At 38.6% G+C, this 15,397-nt stretch overlaps 2 protein-coding genes across 4 annotated transcripts in view; both read left to right on the top strand.

Annotated features, from left to right (window-relative positions):
• The first annotated feature begins 327 nt into the window (after positions 1-327).
• On the top strand, positions 328-12,422 carry anapc4 (anaphase promoting complex subunit 4). Its single transcript, XM_014333893.2, has 27 exons — positions 328-593; positions 1,989-2,104; positions 2,201-2,306; positions 2,388-2,520; positions 2,607-2,681; positions 2,771-2,797; positions 2,893-2,937; positions 3,027-3,111; positions 4,139-4,246; positions 4,338-4,573; positions 4,730-4,772; positions 7,251-7,327; positions 7,416-7,516; positions 7,598-7,649; positions 7,739-7,794; positions 7,930-7,976; positions 8,190-8,246; positions 8,326-8,382; positions 8,502-8,595; positions 8,724-8,821; positions 8,926-8,987; positions 9,070-9,108; positions 9,209-9,310; positions 9,390-9,467; positions 9,594-9,761; positions 10,738-10,861; positions 11,063-12,422. The coding sequence occupies exons 2-27, from the start codon at positions 1,997-1,999 to the stop codon at positions 11,306-11,308; spliced, it is 2,424 nt and encodes an 807-aa protein (XP_014189379.1). The 5' UTR covers positions 328-593; positions 1,989-1,996; the 3' UTR covers positions 11,309-12,422.
• A 47-nt stretch (positions 12,423-12,469) lies between these two features.
• slain2 (SLAIN motif family, member 2) overlaps positions 12,470-15,397 on the top strand; it is a 25,662-nt gene continuing 22,734 nt past the window's right edge. For all 3 annotated transcript variants that reach the window (XM_005923340.3, XM_042221400.1, XM_005923339.3), the window contains exon 1: positions 12,470-12,958. In XM_005923340.3, coding sequence (XP_005923402.1) covers positions 12,474-12,958 — 485 coding nt within the window. In that variant the 5' untranslated portion in view covers positions 12,470-12,473. The remainder of the gene's footprint in view (positions 12,959-15,397) is intronic.

Here is a 15,397-nt window from a genome sequence, read left to right as displayed (position 1 = left end):
AAAACTGAGGTCATTGTCAAAAATTATGCCAAGGTTCCTGACTTGCTCACTGTGTTTCAGAAAAACTGATGACAAATAAGAAGAAAGTTTTTGTTTTTGACTTTTTGGACAAACAACACGTATTTGTGTTTGTTCTAAAGACATTTGATAAATCCAGCATTCAATGTAATCGATGCAGCTCATTAGTTTGTACAAACATTTTAAATCATCAGAGGAGATAAATGAGAAGTACAACTTTGTGCCATCTGCACTTTTCCAGTTGTCATTTCAAGTTTCATTAAATTGCGTTTCTCTCTTAGTAAATTTGTCCCTTGTTTTCCGCCGTCGCTCCGCAATGATTGGTTAAAAGAAAAAAAATGGCGGCGTCCGCGTAGTTGTAAAAACATCGCGAAGCCGTATTAAAATTAAAATTTCGGCGGCGCAAGACAATTTGGAACTCACTGTGGCGTATTATGGTTATCATATTTCCCCGCTTGTAATGTCCTAAATCATAAGAAATATTATCCATGGCCTTCTTTCTGCATTAGCTTGCTAGCAAAACCGCTAGCATAATATCAGTGGAACAGAAAGATCTCATCTGTCAGCTTTAAACGGTAAGTGAAGCTTCAGTTTAGTTTAGATTTAGGTTGTGGATTAGGTTTAGATATTTTATTTATTTTTATTTTTTAATGCCTGGCTGTTTTTAACAGAGATCATAAGAAGTAACCTCATGAGGTTCAGGAACCTGTCAGAAAACTATAAAGAATCAGTCAGTATCAGTCAGTGAATCTGTTTATCTTAATCACTGCACTATAACAGTGGTGTTTAATACGATCTCCATAATCATATTAGAGGTCCACAGATACAGATTTGTGACAACTTAAAGAAAAGTTCTGAATCTTTTGACCCTGTGTTTAAGGGGATCTTTTTTGGCGTATGAGATCATTTTACGGGCATGGTTTGGCTCCACTTGCCCTCTTTGGCCTGGGTGTTAAGCATAACTCCCAAGGAACAGTAGTGACCCACTGGATGCCGTTGCAGTGGGTAAAAAATTGCAGTTATGTCAGAAATTACTGCAGTTTTTCAAAATACTCTGCTTTACCTTTTTTTTTTTCCTTTAGAAAGTTCAGAGTATTTTTAGATTTAGTTTCAGTTTTTTTGAATCATAAAGACATTTAATTTTAAATTCAATTCAGTTTTAATTATATAGTGCCAAATCACAACAGCAGTTGCCTCAAGGTACTTTGATATGACACCCCAGTACAAGGGCAAGTTCAGTATTCAACTGAAAGTGGCGTGAGTGTTGTGTAGTGGTTACCACATTTACCTTATTTTAAAGCTCCCTGGTAAGTGAGAGCGTTACATCTGGTGCAAAATCTGCCAAATCAAACTTGTGGATTCATCTTGTTTTCAAGGGAGAAAAGGGGGCCACCAAAAGTTAAAAGCTAGTGGTGTGAAGAGGCTAATCTCCCCTGCTACCTTTTCTCAAAGACCCCTAACTGTCTTCTCCCCGAAATACCTGTACAAAAACTTTGGTTCACTGCAGAAACTTTTTCTTTGGACAGTTACAATGAGTATGTTATCTGCAGGCTATATGTTTTATTTAATTTTTTAAATAAACTAAGATACCTGACTTTAGTTTTTCCTTCAACAACACTAATAATACAATTAAGTAGCTAAAAAAATTGAAGCTGTTAATTAATTAGGTTAATGTACTTTTTGCAAATAACTGATTGATAGTAGTGTCTGATTTGTGAATTGTAATAATATTGTTGATCAGTATCACAGTGAAAATTTTTTATTTTTTCAAGGGAGGTAATGAACATACTATTTGTTTCTGCTGTCCAATAAAGAGTTTGACTTAAGCACAGTAGTGTCATTCTTCAACAAAAGCTCAGCTGATTTTTTTGGCTTTGACACAAATAAAAGCAAAACTGTACAGAGAAAACGTTCACGAAACGCTTAACAAAAAGTGTGTTTTTCAAGTATTTTTATTAACATTTTTTCAGCCAACAAAATGCCTGCCTTCCGGCAAGTAGGAGAGAAGCAACTTCCTAACCCTGTACTGTGTATGGCATGGTCTCCAAAGAGGGATCTGATTGCTCTGGCCAACACAACTGGAGAGGTAATATTAAAACAATTATTCTGAACCACAGCTCAGTATTCTGTGTGTGTGTGTGCTTTTTATTACTTTAAATACTTGGCTTATGTTTTTCCATAGTTGCTGCTTCACCGCTTGGCTGGTTTCCAGCGTGTATGGACCCTACCACCCAGTGAGTATACTGGCAAGGAGATCACAGCGATTGCCTGGAGACCAGATGGCAAAAGTAAGGAGTGACTGTGCGCATCTTTTGCTTTTTTTAGTCATGTGTTTGATGGAATCATGATGTAATATATCCTCTCTTCAGTTTTGGCATTCAGTCTTGGAGACACTAAGCAGGTAGTCCTGTGTGATGTTGAGAAAGCAGAGATCCTCCATGTGTTTCCTATGCAAAGTCCTGTAACTTGCATGCACTGGATGGAGGTGATTGAGGAGAGCAGGTATGCATCGATTGAGGCTCAGGAACCAAGCCAATGGTGTGGAGGGTGTGTAGAATAATGAGAGTGATTGTTTTGATGTGTTTCAGTGCCCTCAGCTCTTTTTACAACTCTGAGGATGAATCCAAACTCTTTCTACCCAAACTACCAACTCTCCCCAAGAGGTAACTGCAATATTAATGGCACATGCAATTATAAGAAAACAGCTCCTTGGATGAATTATTAATATTTGTCCAAACTTTTTTTTTTCCAGCTATAGTACAACTTCAAAGATCTTCAGGTGGGAAAACATTTTAATAAAATGAAGCTGTTATCCAATGTGTGATTTGATCATTCCTCGTAGCAGCTGAGTCTATTTTTCTATTTCTTTCACAGTGAGGAAAAATCTGATGAGATACTTAAACTCCTGGGGGAAGTCCGGTAAATAATCAGTACATGAACAAACAGTTGTATCTCAAATGCACTGTGCTTTGTAAATGATTTCACCACCTTATGTTGTTTCCATGCAGGCTGAACATACTTGTTCTAGGAGGAAATGCAAGCTTTGTGGAGCTTTATGCCTATGGCATGTACAGGATTGCCACGCTGGAAGGGGTAAGGCTTTTTTTGCTTGTTTGCTTGTAAATCTACTTTACACTGATGACATTTTCATTAAGTGGCTTCCAAGTGAAGGAAGACCAAAGGACGCTTTTCAAAATGTCTTTTTATTTTGAGTTTAATAAGAATGTTATGATATCAGCAATAATCAGATATTGTGACAGCCCTAAATGATATAGATGTAGAGCTGTGCTAAGCATGCTAATCTGGTAAAAGCTATAAGTACATCAGATGGAGTTTATTTTTTTGTTCATGATCCAGTTCTGATAAAGTGAGCAGGCCTGTGAGTTGCTTTTGATATTCTGCCTTGCCAAAGAAAATCCAGGGTATGAAGAGAAACTGTAGATCTGAAGGACGGTTACACCCCCTAAATGTAAGCGTATGTTATTGCAGCACCAGCAGCTCATATAATGTAAACATCAGCTGTGTGAGAAATGTAACAAAACAGAAAGAAATGTACTATTAAGCCTATATGCAATGCAGAAAATTGGTTTTGCCACATTATTAGCACAAGAGCTCCAAAGTGGTATGGATAGAGGTAAACCCTGTCTTCCTCACTGGGCAGGTATTAGCCACCAGAATTAACAATTTAACATCAGACTTCATGTCAAAAGCAAACTATTTTAGGACCGCTTCCCTTTAAGCCAACTTTCTACTGATTAGTGGACACTCATAAACAGACAGTGTGAACTATGCTCACAGCTCAGAACCAGGGCTTGGTGTCTGGGGTGACCATATTTCAGACATTGCCTCTCTTTGACATCATAAAGAGCCACAAATAAAAAGAAGACTGTCTGAAATGGACTATTAAAACCATGCTGACCTTATTATTTAAAACTTTGGCCTTATTTAGTATGGGCATCTACCATTACCAGTAGCTATGTGACAGAAAATGAGGGAAAGAATCCCCTATGGTCCACTTTAAATGGTGAAACAATAAATCCCACAAATTACTATCTAAATTGCACAAAAATAATATTGATTAAACTTTTGCTGCTTTTGTTGCCGTAACAACACCCTGCAGGTTTTGGGAACGTGCCGGAGCCTGAGTCTGTCCAGTGATCTTAAGTCTCTGTCTGTCATCACAGAAGTCAGATCTGCTGACGACAACCCGGAGATCTGCTATGTTCAGGTGAGACGGATTGTTTGACTTCGCTTTTCCATTTTCTGACATCCTTTCTGCTTTTACCTAAATTTCTCTTAAACCTGTTTTCTTCTTCCAGCTGGACACAGGGTTGTTGTCAGACTGCCTGCCTGAGGTCACCAGGATGGCACGCAAGTTCACCCACATCTCCACCCTACTGCAATACCTGCACCTCTCACTTACCTGTATGTGTGAGGCGTGGGAAGACATCCTCATGCAGATGGATCTTCGACTCACTAAGTTTGTGCAGGAAAAGAACACAAGCACTCAAGTTCAAGATGAGTTTCTGGAGCTTCTACTGTGGGGGCAGTCCAGGTGGGACAGAATTACGTTTTTTTCTGCTGTTTGGATTTGCAATGTCTAGAGTGTCCTGTAGATGGTAGCAACACATCTTGAGCTGCTAACTCAGCGTGTTGTTCTGCAGCAGTTTGAGGTAAATCATGCCAGACTGCTCTCTTTTTTTGCTTGCAGCCCTGAACTGCAGGCTCTTCTCATGAACCAGCTGACAGTCAAGGTGAGGCTACAGTCCCTTTTCTTCATGGACTCTTCTGCTAATGTGGCAGCACATGAATGTGTCTTTTCCTATATTAGTTTCTATTCCTATTAGTTAGTAACTTTTTTAGCATTTTAGTAACAAAACTGTGAATGTGTCTCATTATATATACATTAAACGGTCTGAACAACACAAATTTCTGCATTTCAGTTTATATACTGGCATACATAAGTGATACTGGGTAAACTTTCAGTTTACCTCTGTACCTTGCTCCGTCTCAGCTCCAACACTCCTTCAAACAGTTGCTTTTTGCCATAATTTTCCCTCTGTGGACTTTGGACATGGAAAACTTTGAAGGAGCCAAACTTAAATACACTTTCAGTTGTGGTCAGAAGTATACATGGGGATGAATGTCATGGTAATTTTTGACTTTTAATGATTTCTTTGCACTGTTCTTTTTCCAGTGAGGAATGATTGGAAAGCATACGTCTTTAATGACTTAAAAAAAACAAAAATCGGGTGTAAAATTTATTTTAGTTTTTCACACAGGGTCAAAATACATACAGACTCACATAGGCACATTCACTTAACTCTTAATAAGTGATGCTGAATATTCTATAATGTATTTTAACTTGAGGTTTATTAACCTCTTCTCAGCTATAACAGGTGAAACTGTTATAGCTGCAAAGGATGGGCCGATATCATGTTATGCCCTGTAGGTATGGCCATATGCATGTCAAGGCAGATGAATTAATACTTTTGGCAGTACAGTATAAATAAAATAAAATTTTATTTATATAGTGCTAAATCACAGCAGCAGTCTTCTTGAGGCGCTTAATATTTCTCTGTATACAATACAGGGAAAACCCCCCTATGAGTAAGCACTTGGCGACAGTGGTAAGGAAAAACTCCCGTTTAACAGGAACACTACCTTCCAATTCTTCAGCTTCACCTAAAATCAACAGCTAGATGGTTGAAACTTGGGCAAAGTTGGGTGGTCCAGTAGGACAGTGACCCCAAATACACATCAGAACTGGTTTTGAAATGGATAAAGCAGGCTTCTTCTGAAATGGCCTTCCACAAGCCCTGACCTGTGGAAAATCTGTGGACCTGCCAGGAACCCAACCAATTTAAAACGAACTGAACCAATTCTGACAAGAAGAGTTAAATCTCTAAAGTTGAATCTTTCCATTTCAGAAATATCCTTTTACAATGGCCAGCCACTCCCCAACGACTGGTATTATCCAGCCTTGTCCTTATTGTTTGTGTTACTGGGTTACCAGATTTTCTCATCTGGTCTTGCACAAATTTTCTTTTTGGAGTGAAAAATAAATCTCATCCTCCATAAAAAAAAATTGTCTCCACTGAGCAGATCTGTAGGTGCTGGCACTTGTTTTACACATATTTAACCAATCTGTTTCCATCATTGTAATATTTGCTTCCATCAGATCTTAATGTATCATAGCATGTGTCTTAAGGGATTGCAAGCTGATTCTTGTTTTTTAAAGTTGTTAAAGATGTATGCCGTGTAATTACTCCACCCTGGAAAAAGAACAGTTCAGAGAAATCATTAAAGTCCTAAATTACCATGACGTTCATGCCCATGATAAGCGTGTGAGTGCAAGCATCCCGGGGAACATATTGTTTTTCTTGAGAAGCCTGGGTTATTTGTGTATTGTATGCTATCTTGTTTATCTGTTGCACTTTAAATGTGTCAATTTTGCATGGCCCCTGCAATGAGCAGTGCCATGTTACTTCCTGGTTAAATAAAGATAAATAAACAAATAAACCTAACACACAGACCTACCTAAACTCAGCTTTGCCATACATTTATGGTAAAGACAGTTTAGATTAAACTCTAGTGTTATTTTAGTTTTTTGCATCCAGCTGTTTCTAGAAGTCTTTCTCCTGAGCTTATAACAAAGCTGAAGTGTCACACAGCAGCAGTGTCTATTCAGAAGTGAAAGAATCATGCATTCTTTTACTTATCTGACACAACTCCCATGGCTTAAATAAATAACAAATCATTCCTAACATGGAGACGGGATGTAACAGCAAATAACATTGTGTTATATCACTGTCTGAGTCACACTCTAAGCACTATAATAAGCTGCCATGCTGTAGCTCATGTCTAATAAGCAAATTAAGTGTGTATCTGTATAGGCTGTGACATCTGTAATTTTTATAATAACCTACTACTGAAACTCTGACATGGTTAGATGTCACTTTCAGTACTCTCACAACTCATAGGATAGGTATGAGTACTGTGTGCCATTCTCTCAGTGCTGTGAAATTATCCAAATCAAGGCTTCGGGTAAATTATGTAAAAAGGGGCTTTTTGTCCAGTTGGCAGAATACCGTCACTTTAACATATTGATGAAGCCAGCAATGTTTTGTCTCCAATATCTAAAAACGGCTTAAGAAGCATTAAGGTATACGAGTTTGTGAGAAGTTGAAAATGATGGGGTTTTTTTTATTTAAAATGAATTTCTATTACAGGGATTGAAGAAGCTTGGACAGTCCATTGAGTCTTCCTATTCCAGCATCCAGAAGCTAGTAATAAGCCACCTGCAGAGGTATTTTGTCTTTTACTTTTCATCATGGCTGCCCTACCCTTTGACTGGTTGTCATTTTAAATCTGTCGCTCTCTTTTGCTGGCTGCAGTGGCTCAGAGGCTCTGTTATATCACCTCAGTGAGGTGAAAGGAATGGCCCTGTGGAAACAAAAGTTTGAGCCCCTCGGCTTGGATGCAGCAGCTATAGAAGGTGCATTTCAGGACATGCACAATGATTTAAAACAGGTTTTTTATGTCAGTAGTCACATGTGTGTATTTTATTTTATTTTAGGCGCTATCACAGCAGTTGGATCCTTTTCCCTGAAAGCAAATGAACTTCTGCAGTAAGTTCAGGACCGTAATTGAGTAATGTACATGTTTTTTAGAATTAGTGCTTCTGTTTTCAAGTATAATAACTTTTTTTGCCATTTAGGGTGATTGACAAGAGTATGAAAAACTTTAAGGCCTTTTTCCGTTGGCTGTATGTAGGTAAGAAATAAAAAAAGAAAAGAAAAAAGAATTGTTGATCTTGAAACATTTAAAATAATTATTGTGCATGTATGGTCTTATTTATAGATTTGAAACTACTGTTTATATGCTCACACACTTTTTGCTTTCCCACAGCAATGCTCAGAATGTGTGAGGAGCATGTGCCACCAGAACTCAATAAGGTGAGCTTTATTTTTTTATTTATTAAATGTTTACTAGAAGCAGTTAACAAACCGTTCCTCCTGTTCAATGTATGGTAATCTACATCCCAGCAAATGAATTGCACAAATTGACATGAGGAAAATAATGTTAGAAATAATGTTATTTTGATTTAAGTGTTCATGGGATTATTTTAACATCCATTATTTATCTAAACATGTTGTTTAACTCCTTAGATGACTCAGAAGGACATTGCCTTTGTTGCTGACTTCTTGTCTGAGCATTTTAGTGAGGTGAGCTCAGCATAATATCAGAAACATGCTAATAAGTTTAAAGACTTTTTAAACTTTTTAATTTAATGTGGTTTAACAGAATGAGGAACTCTTCGGTCGTAAAGGGAAGTACTTCAACGTAGAACGAGTTGGACAGGTAAATGGTTTTGTACTGTTTATCTTTAGCTGGTCTTTTTTTGTTTGTTTATTTGTTTGTTTTTAATGGAACTCCTGCTTGACCGCATAGTGGTTTGTCTTTCCTAATAACATTTACAGTACCTGAAGGACGAAGATGAGGACCTTGTGTCTCCACCCAACACAAAGGGGAACCAGTGGTTGAAGTTTTTACAGGACAGCACACACCTGAAAGGTGAATTATCACCTTTGTGCGTTTCGGAGTTGGGTTAAATTTTTTGTTTTGCGTGAAACTACTTAAATGTTGATTGTACTCAAAATACCTGTTAGTTACCTGATTAAATGTTTCATTGGTTTATTTAGGGAGCCCTTTGCTGTTTCCTTCATATCCCCAAAAGTCTTTGCACTTTGTCAAGAGGATGATGGAGAATGTGATTGAGGATTGTCTACAGAAACCCGCAGTAAGTTTTGTGCACTGTAGATTTCTGCAGTCATTCAAAATATAAGGCTGGCTGGCAATGTTGTGTCCTCTCTCCTCTTAATTGTTTTGTTTCTTTGTGTGTAGGAAGTAATTGGAAAGTCGGTAAAACAAGCCATCTTTTTGCCCTTGTACAACGTGCCAGAGAGGTATAATCTTATGTGTAAAATCTGTTGTATTTTAAATATAAGCCATACACTGAGACTAAATTTGTATTTACCTGTTTTTTAGCTCCGAAAACACTCCTCGGCTTTTTGAACTTCCATCTTTGTATGTAAAACACAAACATCATGCAGTTTTTTTTTGTTTTTTTTAATCTGTAAAAGCAAGATGGGGTTTTAATTAATGTTATTCATTTGTCAACCTATAGGTGGAATGACAAAAAGGCCAAAATGCATTATGTTGTGTTTTGCATGCCAGAGATTTCACCCCACAAACTCTACCTGTTACGCAGAGGAACTGACCCAAACAGGTACATTTCTGTAATTCAGTAAGTACTTTTTAGATATTTGCTTTTCATTTCTAACCTCATTTGTTTTATATTTTTGCAGACCTATCCCAAACAGCGTCATGTCGATTAATCTCACCCATCACCTTGACAGTGGGGATGATGGAAATGCTGCAGACCAGTGAGTCACGTTTATGTTGTTCCTTTACTGTATTAACAGATATAAACGCAAAGAAATGTGTTTATGTGAAAGGTGTTTATGCAAGGCCAAAAGATTTTAAGGTGTGTTTTTGGTTTTTTTTGTCAGGTCTCATTATTTTTACAGCTACCTGGATGCTCGTTTTTATGACGATGAAATGCTAACTGTGGTCTTACAAGGATCTGAAGAACTCAACGCCATGCGTGTCCTTGCTCAAATTCCAATTTCTTCCAGCTTAAGCTGCGAGACAGAATTCAACTGGGAGCCAAACCTGAGGTTTGTGTTTACGAATTTTTTTGATTTATCTTCATTTAATAATTATAAATCTTTTTCTGACATTTAAAAAAAAATGCAGATACACAGGTACATGACACATACATCATCAACGCAAACACTCTAGGAACACCAGCGAGTCCCATCCAGGTGCAGTCTGTAGGTTGATTACCTTTTTCTTGCATCCCAAATTAGAACTTGAACGGCCCACCTCAAATATAAAACACCCTACTTTTATTTGAAGTAAGGAATAAGTGGATTTGTAATTTTGTTACTGTTTGCTCTACAAAAGTAGTACCAACATTCCTTTTTGAACATTGCCTGGACATCCTTCCACTGTTTTACTTTTATTAAATCAATTTTTAGATTACATATTTTCACACACCAAAACTGAAGCACTGAACAAACTTCTTGGTCTATAGCACATAACAAGCCACGATATTATTAAGATAACCCATGAAAATGCTCTAAAAATTACCAACAAGTACACACATAGTGAAGCGGTCCAGTTTCTTGACCAACAAAGCAGAGCTGAGGCATGTGAGACACTGATCAGCTCCTGCTGTTTTTTTTGTCAGGACACTTGTCGAAGTTGCCGTACCTGTAACGCCACGAATCTATGAATGACTCATAAACAAAAATTCTCCCCATGCCCCGAAAATTGTCCAGTGCTCATAGTTTGATAAACTTGATAATCACATTGCTCTCAAACCATAACCAATGACATAGCATTGCTGGTAGTCACAACCATGTTTGTTGTGTTTATCTAATTAAACCACCAATTTTAAGGTGCTGAACCTCAAAAGTGTATACATATATTATATCACTTATAAACTACTCGTATATTCACAGATTATTAAGTACTATTTTATTAAATCTTTTGGAAGTACTTAAATGTAAATGTAGTTGGTTTATGACATGTTGTAAAGCTAAAACTTTAACTTTAAAGTGCACATCTAACCTTGGCATATATTTACAGGCTGGACCAACAGAGCAGTTCCATCCCGTCCCAAGGCCTGGTGTTGGGTAATCAGTGGCGTGAACTGGAAAACATGAAAGCCCAGTTTGTAGCTGTTAATGGAATCCGCAAAGTGGCCTGTGTGGTAAGAATTCACATTATATTTAGTTTATGTGGATTTTGTTTCACGATATCATGAGTCATCTGCACTGCTGTGTTTTTCAGTGATCAGTCTAATGTCGTTTAAGCCATTTTCAGTCTTCTCATGTTTCTCCGGCAGTGGGGGAATTCCAGTGAATGAATATTGTGGACTGTGGCCAAACATTTACTTTTTCTTTCCCGGCAGCTAAGTACCAATCTGAGGCACATACGTGTTTTTGAGATGGATGTGGAAGATGAGGATGAGGAGGGAGCTGACTCACAAAATGCCAGTGCTGATCAGGAAGGACTGGAAGCTACCATGAGCAGCCAGGGACAAGGAGAGGAGGAGAATTTGGAGGCTGAAAGTGGGGCTGGAGAGCAGGAAGAGGGAGAAGGTGTTTTTCAAAAATCTGAGGAGCACCTGGAATCAGAAGAGGCCCTGGATAGCTGAGAAGCTATCTTCAATAAATTAATCTACAGCTTTCTTTTTTTGTTACTTACATTTTGCTGTTATTGTTGTAGTTTTTCACAGCATTTGTAAATAAATAAATAAATAAATAAATGAAGATGTAAAAATAAAGCTACATTCTCATGTTTGCTTTATCTTGACTAGTATTTTTTAATGGGGTCCCACAGGAAGGGACCCACAGCGAGCATTATTTAAAAATATTTGGATCCTTTTTTTACATAAAGTTCTCAATTATACCTTAATAATTATACTTTAAAAGTTTTGTCATCAGATTATCAGAAGATGAAGGCTAGTATTTAATTTTACACTGCTATGTAAAAGTCTTTAACAATCCCTTGTAAGACCTTGTAATTTTTTGATTTTTAGTAATTTACAAATTCAGCAAAAGTTCTGAAGGCCTTTTTCTTTGAATGAAAAAGCAGCCAATGTCCAAGCATTTAATCTGTTCCCATTTATTAACTGATACTGTGAAAAAGGCAAAAAAAAAAAAAGACTGTTTAACGAGCATAAAATGTAAATTTATCTTGGCATAGTGTGCAGCATGTCCTTAAAAAAATCTGAGGATACTCCATAATTGGAGGGTAACAGAAGCAGCAGGCCTACAAAGCGATCTACATCTGATCAGCAAGTTAATTTTTTTTTCAGAATTATTAGATATTTGAACTGTATCCCAGTAGTTATAAATGTATAAGACTGTACCCAGGCGGTTAGTTGTAAATATGTAGTAAATCACAAATAAACATTCAAAATCCTGCGTTTAGGAGTTCATTCATATGTTACAATGTGGTTTCTGTAGCCAAATTTTCGATCCATATCTATAACGGTGTAGTTATATGTGCACGCGCAAATAGGTGTTGGTTACGTGGTCGCTCCCGATATGGAACGTGGTGACGTGTGTTCTCCGCCGCCTGTTGGTCTTTCACAGTTGGTGACGAGTATTATGAAAATGGCCTCAACCCTACCCGTGAGCACGAATAACCGGAGAAGATGACGACGCTGAGCTTTTCAAGTCGGTTGAACACCAAAGTGTCTTCTTTGAACACCCATATAGCAGTGAAGTAAACAAAAACAAAGGGACTCTCGGCAAAGAAACGCCTAAAAATACCCCTGACCACCGCATATTTTCGTAGGGCTGAGAGGAGCCACTATGGAGGATATCAACTCTAATATCAACGCGGACTTGGAGGTGCGGAAGCTCCAGGACTTGGTGAAGAAACTCGAACAACAAAACGAGCAGCTCCGGAGCAGGTCTACGATGTTGTCTTCGTCCGGACCGATGTCAGGGAACCACAGACCCCTGAGCGCCGGATACGACTCGTCGTCCCTGTCAGCAGGGATGGCAGCCGGTCTGGCCGGCTTCCCTGGGGTGGGGTTCGCTGGAACGGGCGGCTACGGTGGGCTGTTGGAGAACAACCGCTGTTTAAACCCCAGACTTTCTTATGACGGCATCAGTTTCAGGAGGGCGTATGAGGGTGAGGGTGCATCTGCTGCCACCTCTTTATCGAGTATGAACTCATTTTATTCAGACACTAGCAGGGGCTTCACGGATGAAGGGGAAACCTCAATTCTAGATGAAGTGGAAATCTTAGATCTGGAAGACATGGACTGTCTAAACGAAGACGAGGACAGCTGGTGAGTCAAAGCCTTGTCTTGGGAGGTAACTTGCCTGCTCCGCCGTGTTTTTGTCTTCGGGGCTGGGTGACAGCTTTAAATGCCTGGTCACAGCTGCTATACACATTAGCTGCCACCACAAACGCCTGGCATGAACAATCATTTCAGTAGCTTGTCTGAAATCTGAAGTCATCCCCACTGAAGGAGCCTCATTGTGGATTACTGACTGCAGGATGTTGTTTGGCAAGTCATATGGGCGATCCCAAGGCACTTCTGTGACTGTCTGAATATAAAAGACAGGCTTTGTCTTACAGTCGTTGTCAGACCGCTCTCCATTCTTTCCGTGCCTAGAGTTTGTTCATTAGTTTCAGAGATAGATCAGCAGGCCTGTGGCAATTAAAATCACCAGTTTCTTGGTGTTGTGATGTGACAGATTGCTTGGCTTGTCGTGTCAGTGTTGTACAGTAAAAAAATCAAAGTTGTTTTCCTGCCCAGCAGCCATGTGGGAGAGGTAGCCATGGTTATATTCCTCTTCTGAAATCCCTTTAGCGCAGCAGTTGGCACACAGCTACAAGTGCTCTGCAGCACCAAGTGAGAGATGTGAAATAGGACAGTTATCTCATCAACATGGAGAAATAAACGCTATGGCAGGGTCCTAAAGATGATTACAAGAATTGCATTAACAGGGGTTATAAACATAAACTGTTAATCTTATACACAAGAGAGTGTCTTGTGTATAAGATTAGCATTAGGCAAGAGTTCTAGCAGTTCCCTCAAACCAAGGTGTTGTGCATGTCCTGATGTTTTGTCATTAAAGTGACAAACAAAAAAGGGACAATGTTTTTACCACAGCCCAGATCATTAGATTGTGATTGCATCATGAACAAAAAGCAAGCTAAATTAGTCTGATGTATTTCCTGTTACCTCTAAGATCTTTAAATGTACTTTTTGTAATTTCCCCCCAAAAATAGAGACATCAGGGGGTTCGTATTTTAAAAGTGAGTGTATTTATACAAATTTAGTTGAAATTTGCTTTTTAAATTTTTATATTTCCTGTTTAGATGCACCTATTGCTAATCCACCAGTTGTAATTAGGTCTTTCTAATAGCATTACTCATTTTAAAGCCAGACTTGGAATGCATAAAACTGATATTCACACAAGTAAAAAAAAAAATTTCTATGTTAGGCCATTACAGTTTGACAAGGAATCCATGTTTCTTTGAAAGTAGTTGCCCTTGAAGAGATACCAAATCATACAAGAGGTGGTATTACACTGCAAAAATGTAATCAACGTGAAACATTTTGGATTGTAACATTAAAGGCTAAAAATCTTTAAAAAAAAAAATGACTTTCACTGTACTCACCAGACACTGACAGCAACACTTTAACATTCACAGTAGAGGAAGATAGAACTAATACAGTATTGTTGTTCTGCTTGTTAACTCCTATGTATTTCAATATCCTTTCCCGCTAGATTGTGCCCATATAATTTAACCAAGCACTGCGCATTTCTGCCCTTAGATGGCTTTAGAAAAGAAGTGCAGCCCGTCAAACTCCAGACTAAATTGGATTTGACTGTTTTTGACTTCCAAGAACATCATTGTTGACTGGATGAAAATATAATGATGGCCCTTTTCTTCAGGAAATGGTTATCTATCTTATTAGGACGGGCTTATATGCATTGCTTCTGCTATGGTAATGATATTGTAGTAGGCAACACGAGGGCGTAACTCTTAATGCATCTTAATGGCAGTTTTTAAAAGCTGCTGCAATCAGGGCATATCATCTGTTTTGAAGTTGAACATGCGCCAAGTGCTTTTACATTTTTAGAACACTCCTAACACAAACACTGTTTCTTCAAGGGAGGATAAACACGAATCCTGTTAATCAGTTTGCATTTTTTGTAATTATTATTTCAGCTAACTCAGCTTTTCCTGTCTTGCTTGCAGCTGCATGCCCATGCCAGCTACTGAGCCCTCGGCATCAGACTACTTTCAGACATTGCTCGCTCATGCCCAGCCAAGCTAGTCTCATTATGCCCTGGCTGTTTGTCCATCCTCTGGATTAGATTGATATCTGGGATTAGCCTATAGTGCCTAGCTTTTGCCAGCTCCTGTCACAGACTCCTGTAATCCCATGAATTAGCATCAGAGTGGATTTAAAAAGGCTGCCTGCTCCTGCAGCACTCGGCCTATCAATAGATGCCCGTTGCGCTCCTGTTTCTGCATGCGCATGACACATATCATTGTTTCAGATGTAGTTTTACATTGCACTGTACCACATGTGAATGGCTGTCATTGTGTTGATAAACAATGACAATGTGCAGTGCCGATTTAAGGCCGGTATTTCTCTGCCCTTGCTTTGCCTGTAATGTTTCTGCTTTCATCTTGAAAGGCTTCCTCAATGGCTGCAACAGTGCTGACAGCTGCTGACTCAGATTTCTCCTCTGAGTGGAAACTC

This window comes from Haplochromis burtoni, unplaced genomic scaffold, assembly GCF_018398535.1.
Source record: "Haplochromis burtoni strain Fernald_Lab_line unplaced genomic scaffold, NCSU_Asbu1 Contig_65, whole genome shotgun sequence".
NCBI classification, from domain to species: Eukaryota; Metazoa; Chordata; class Actinopteri; order Cichliformes; family Cichlidae; genus Haplochromis; species Haplochromis burtoni.
This window is presented reverse-complemented; position numbering and strand designations above follow the sequence as displayed.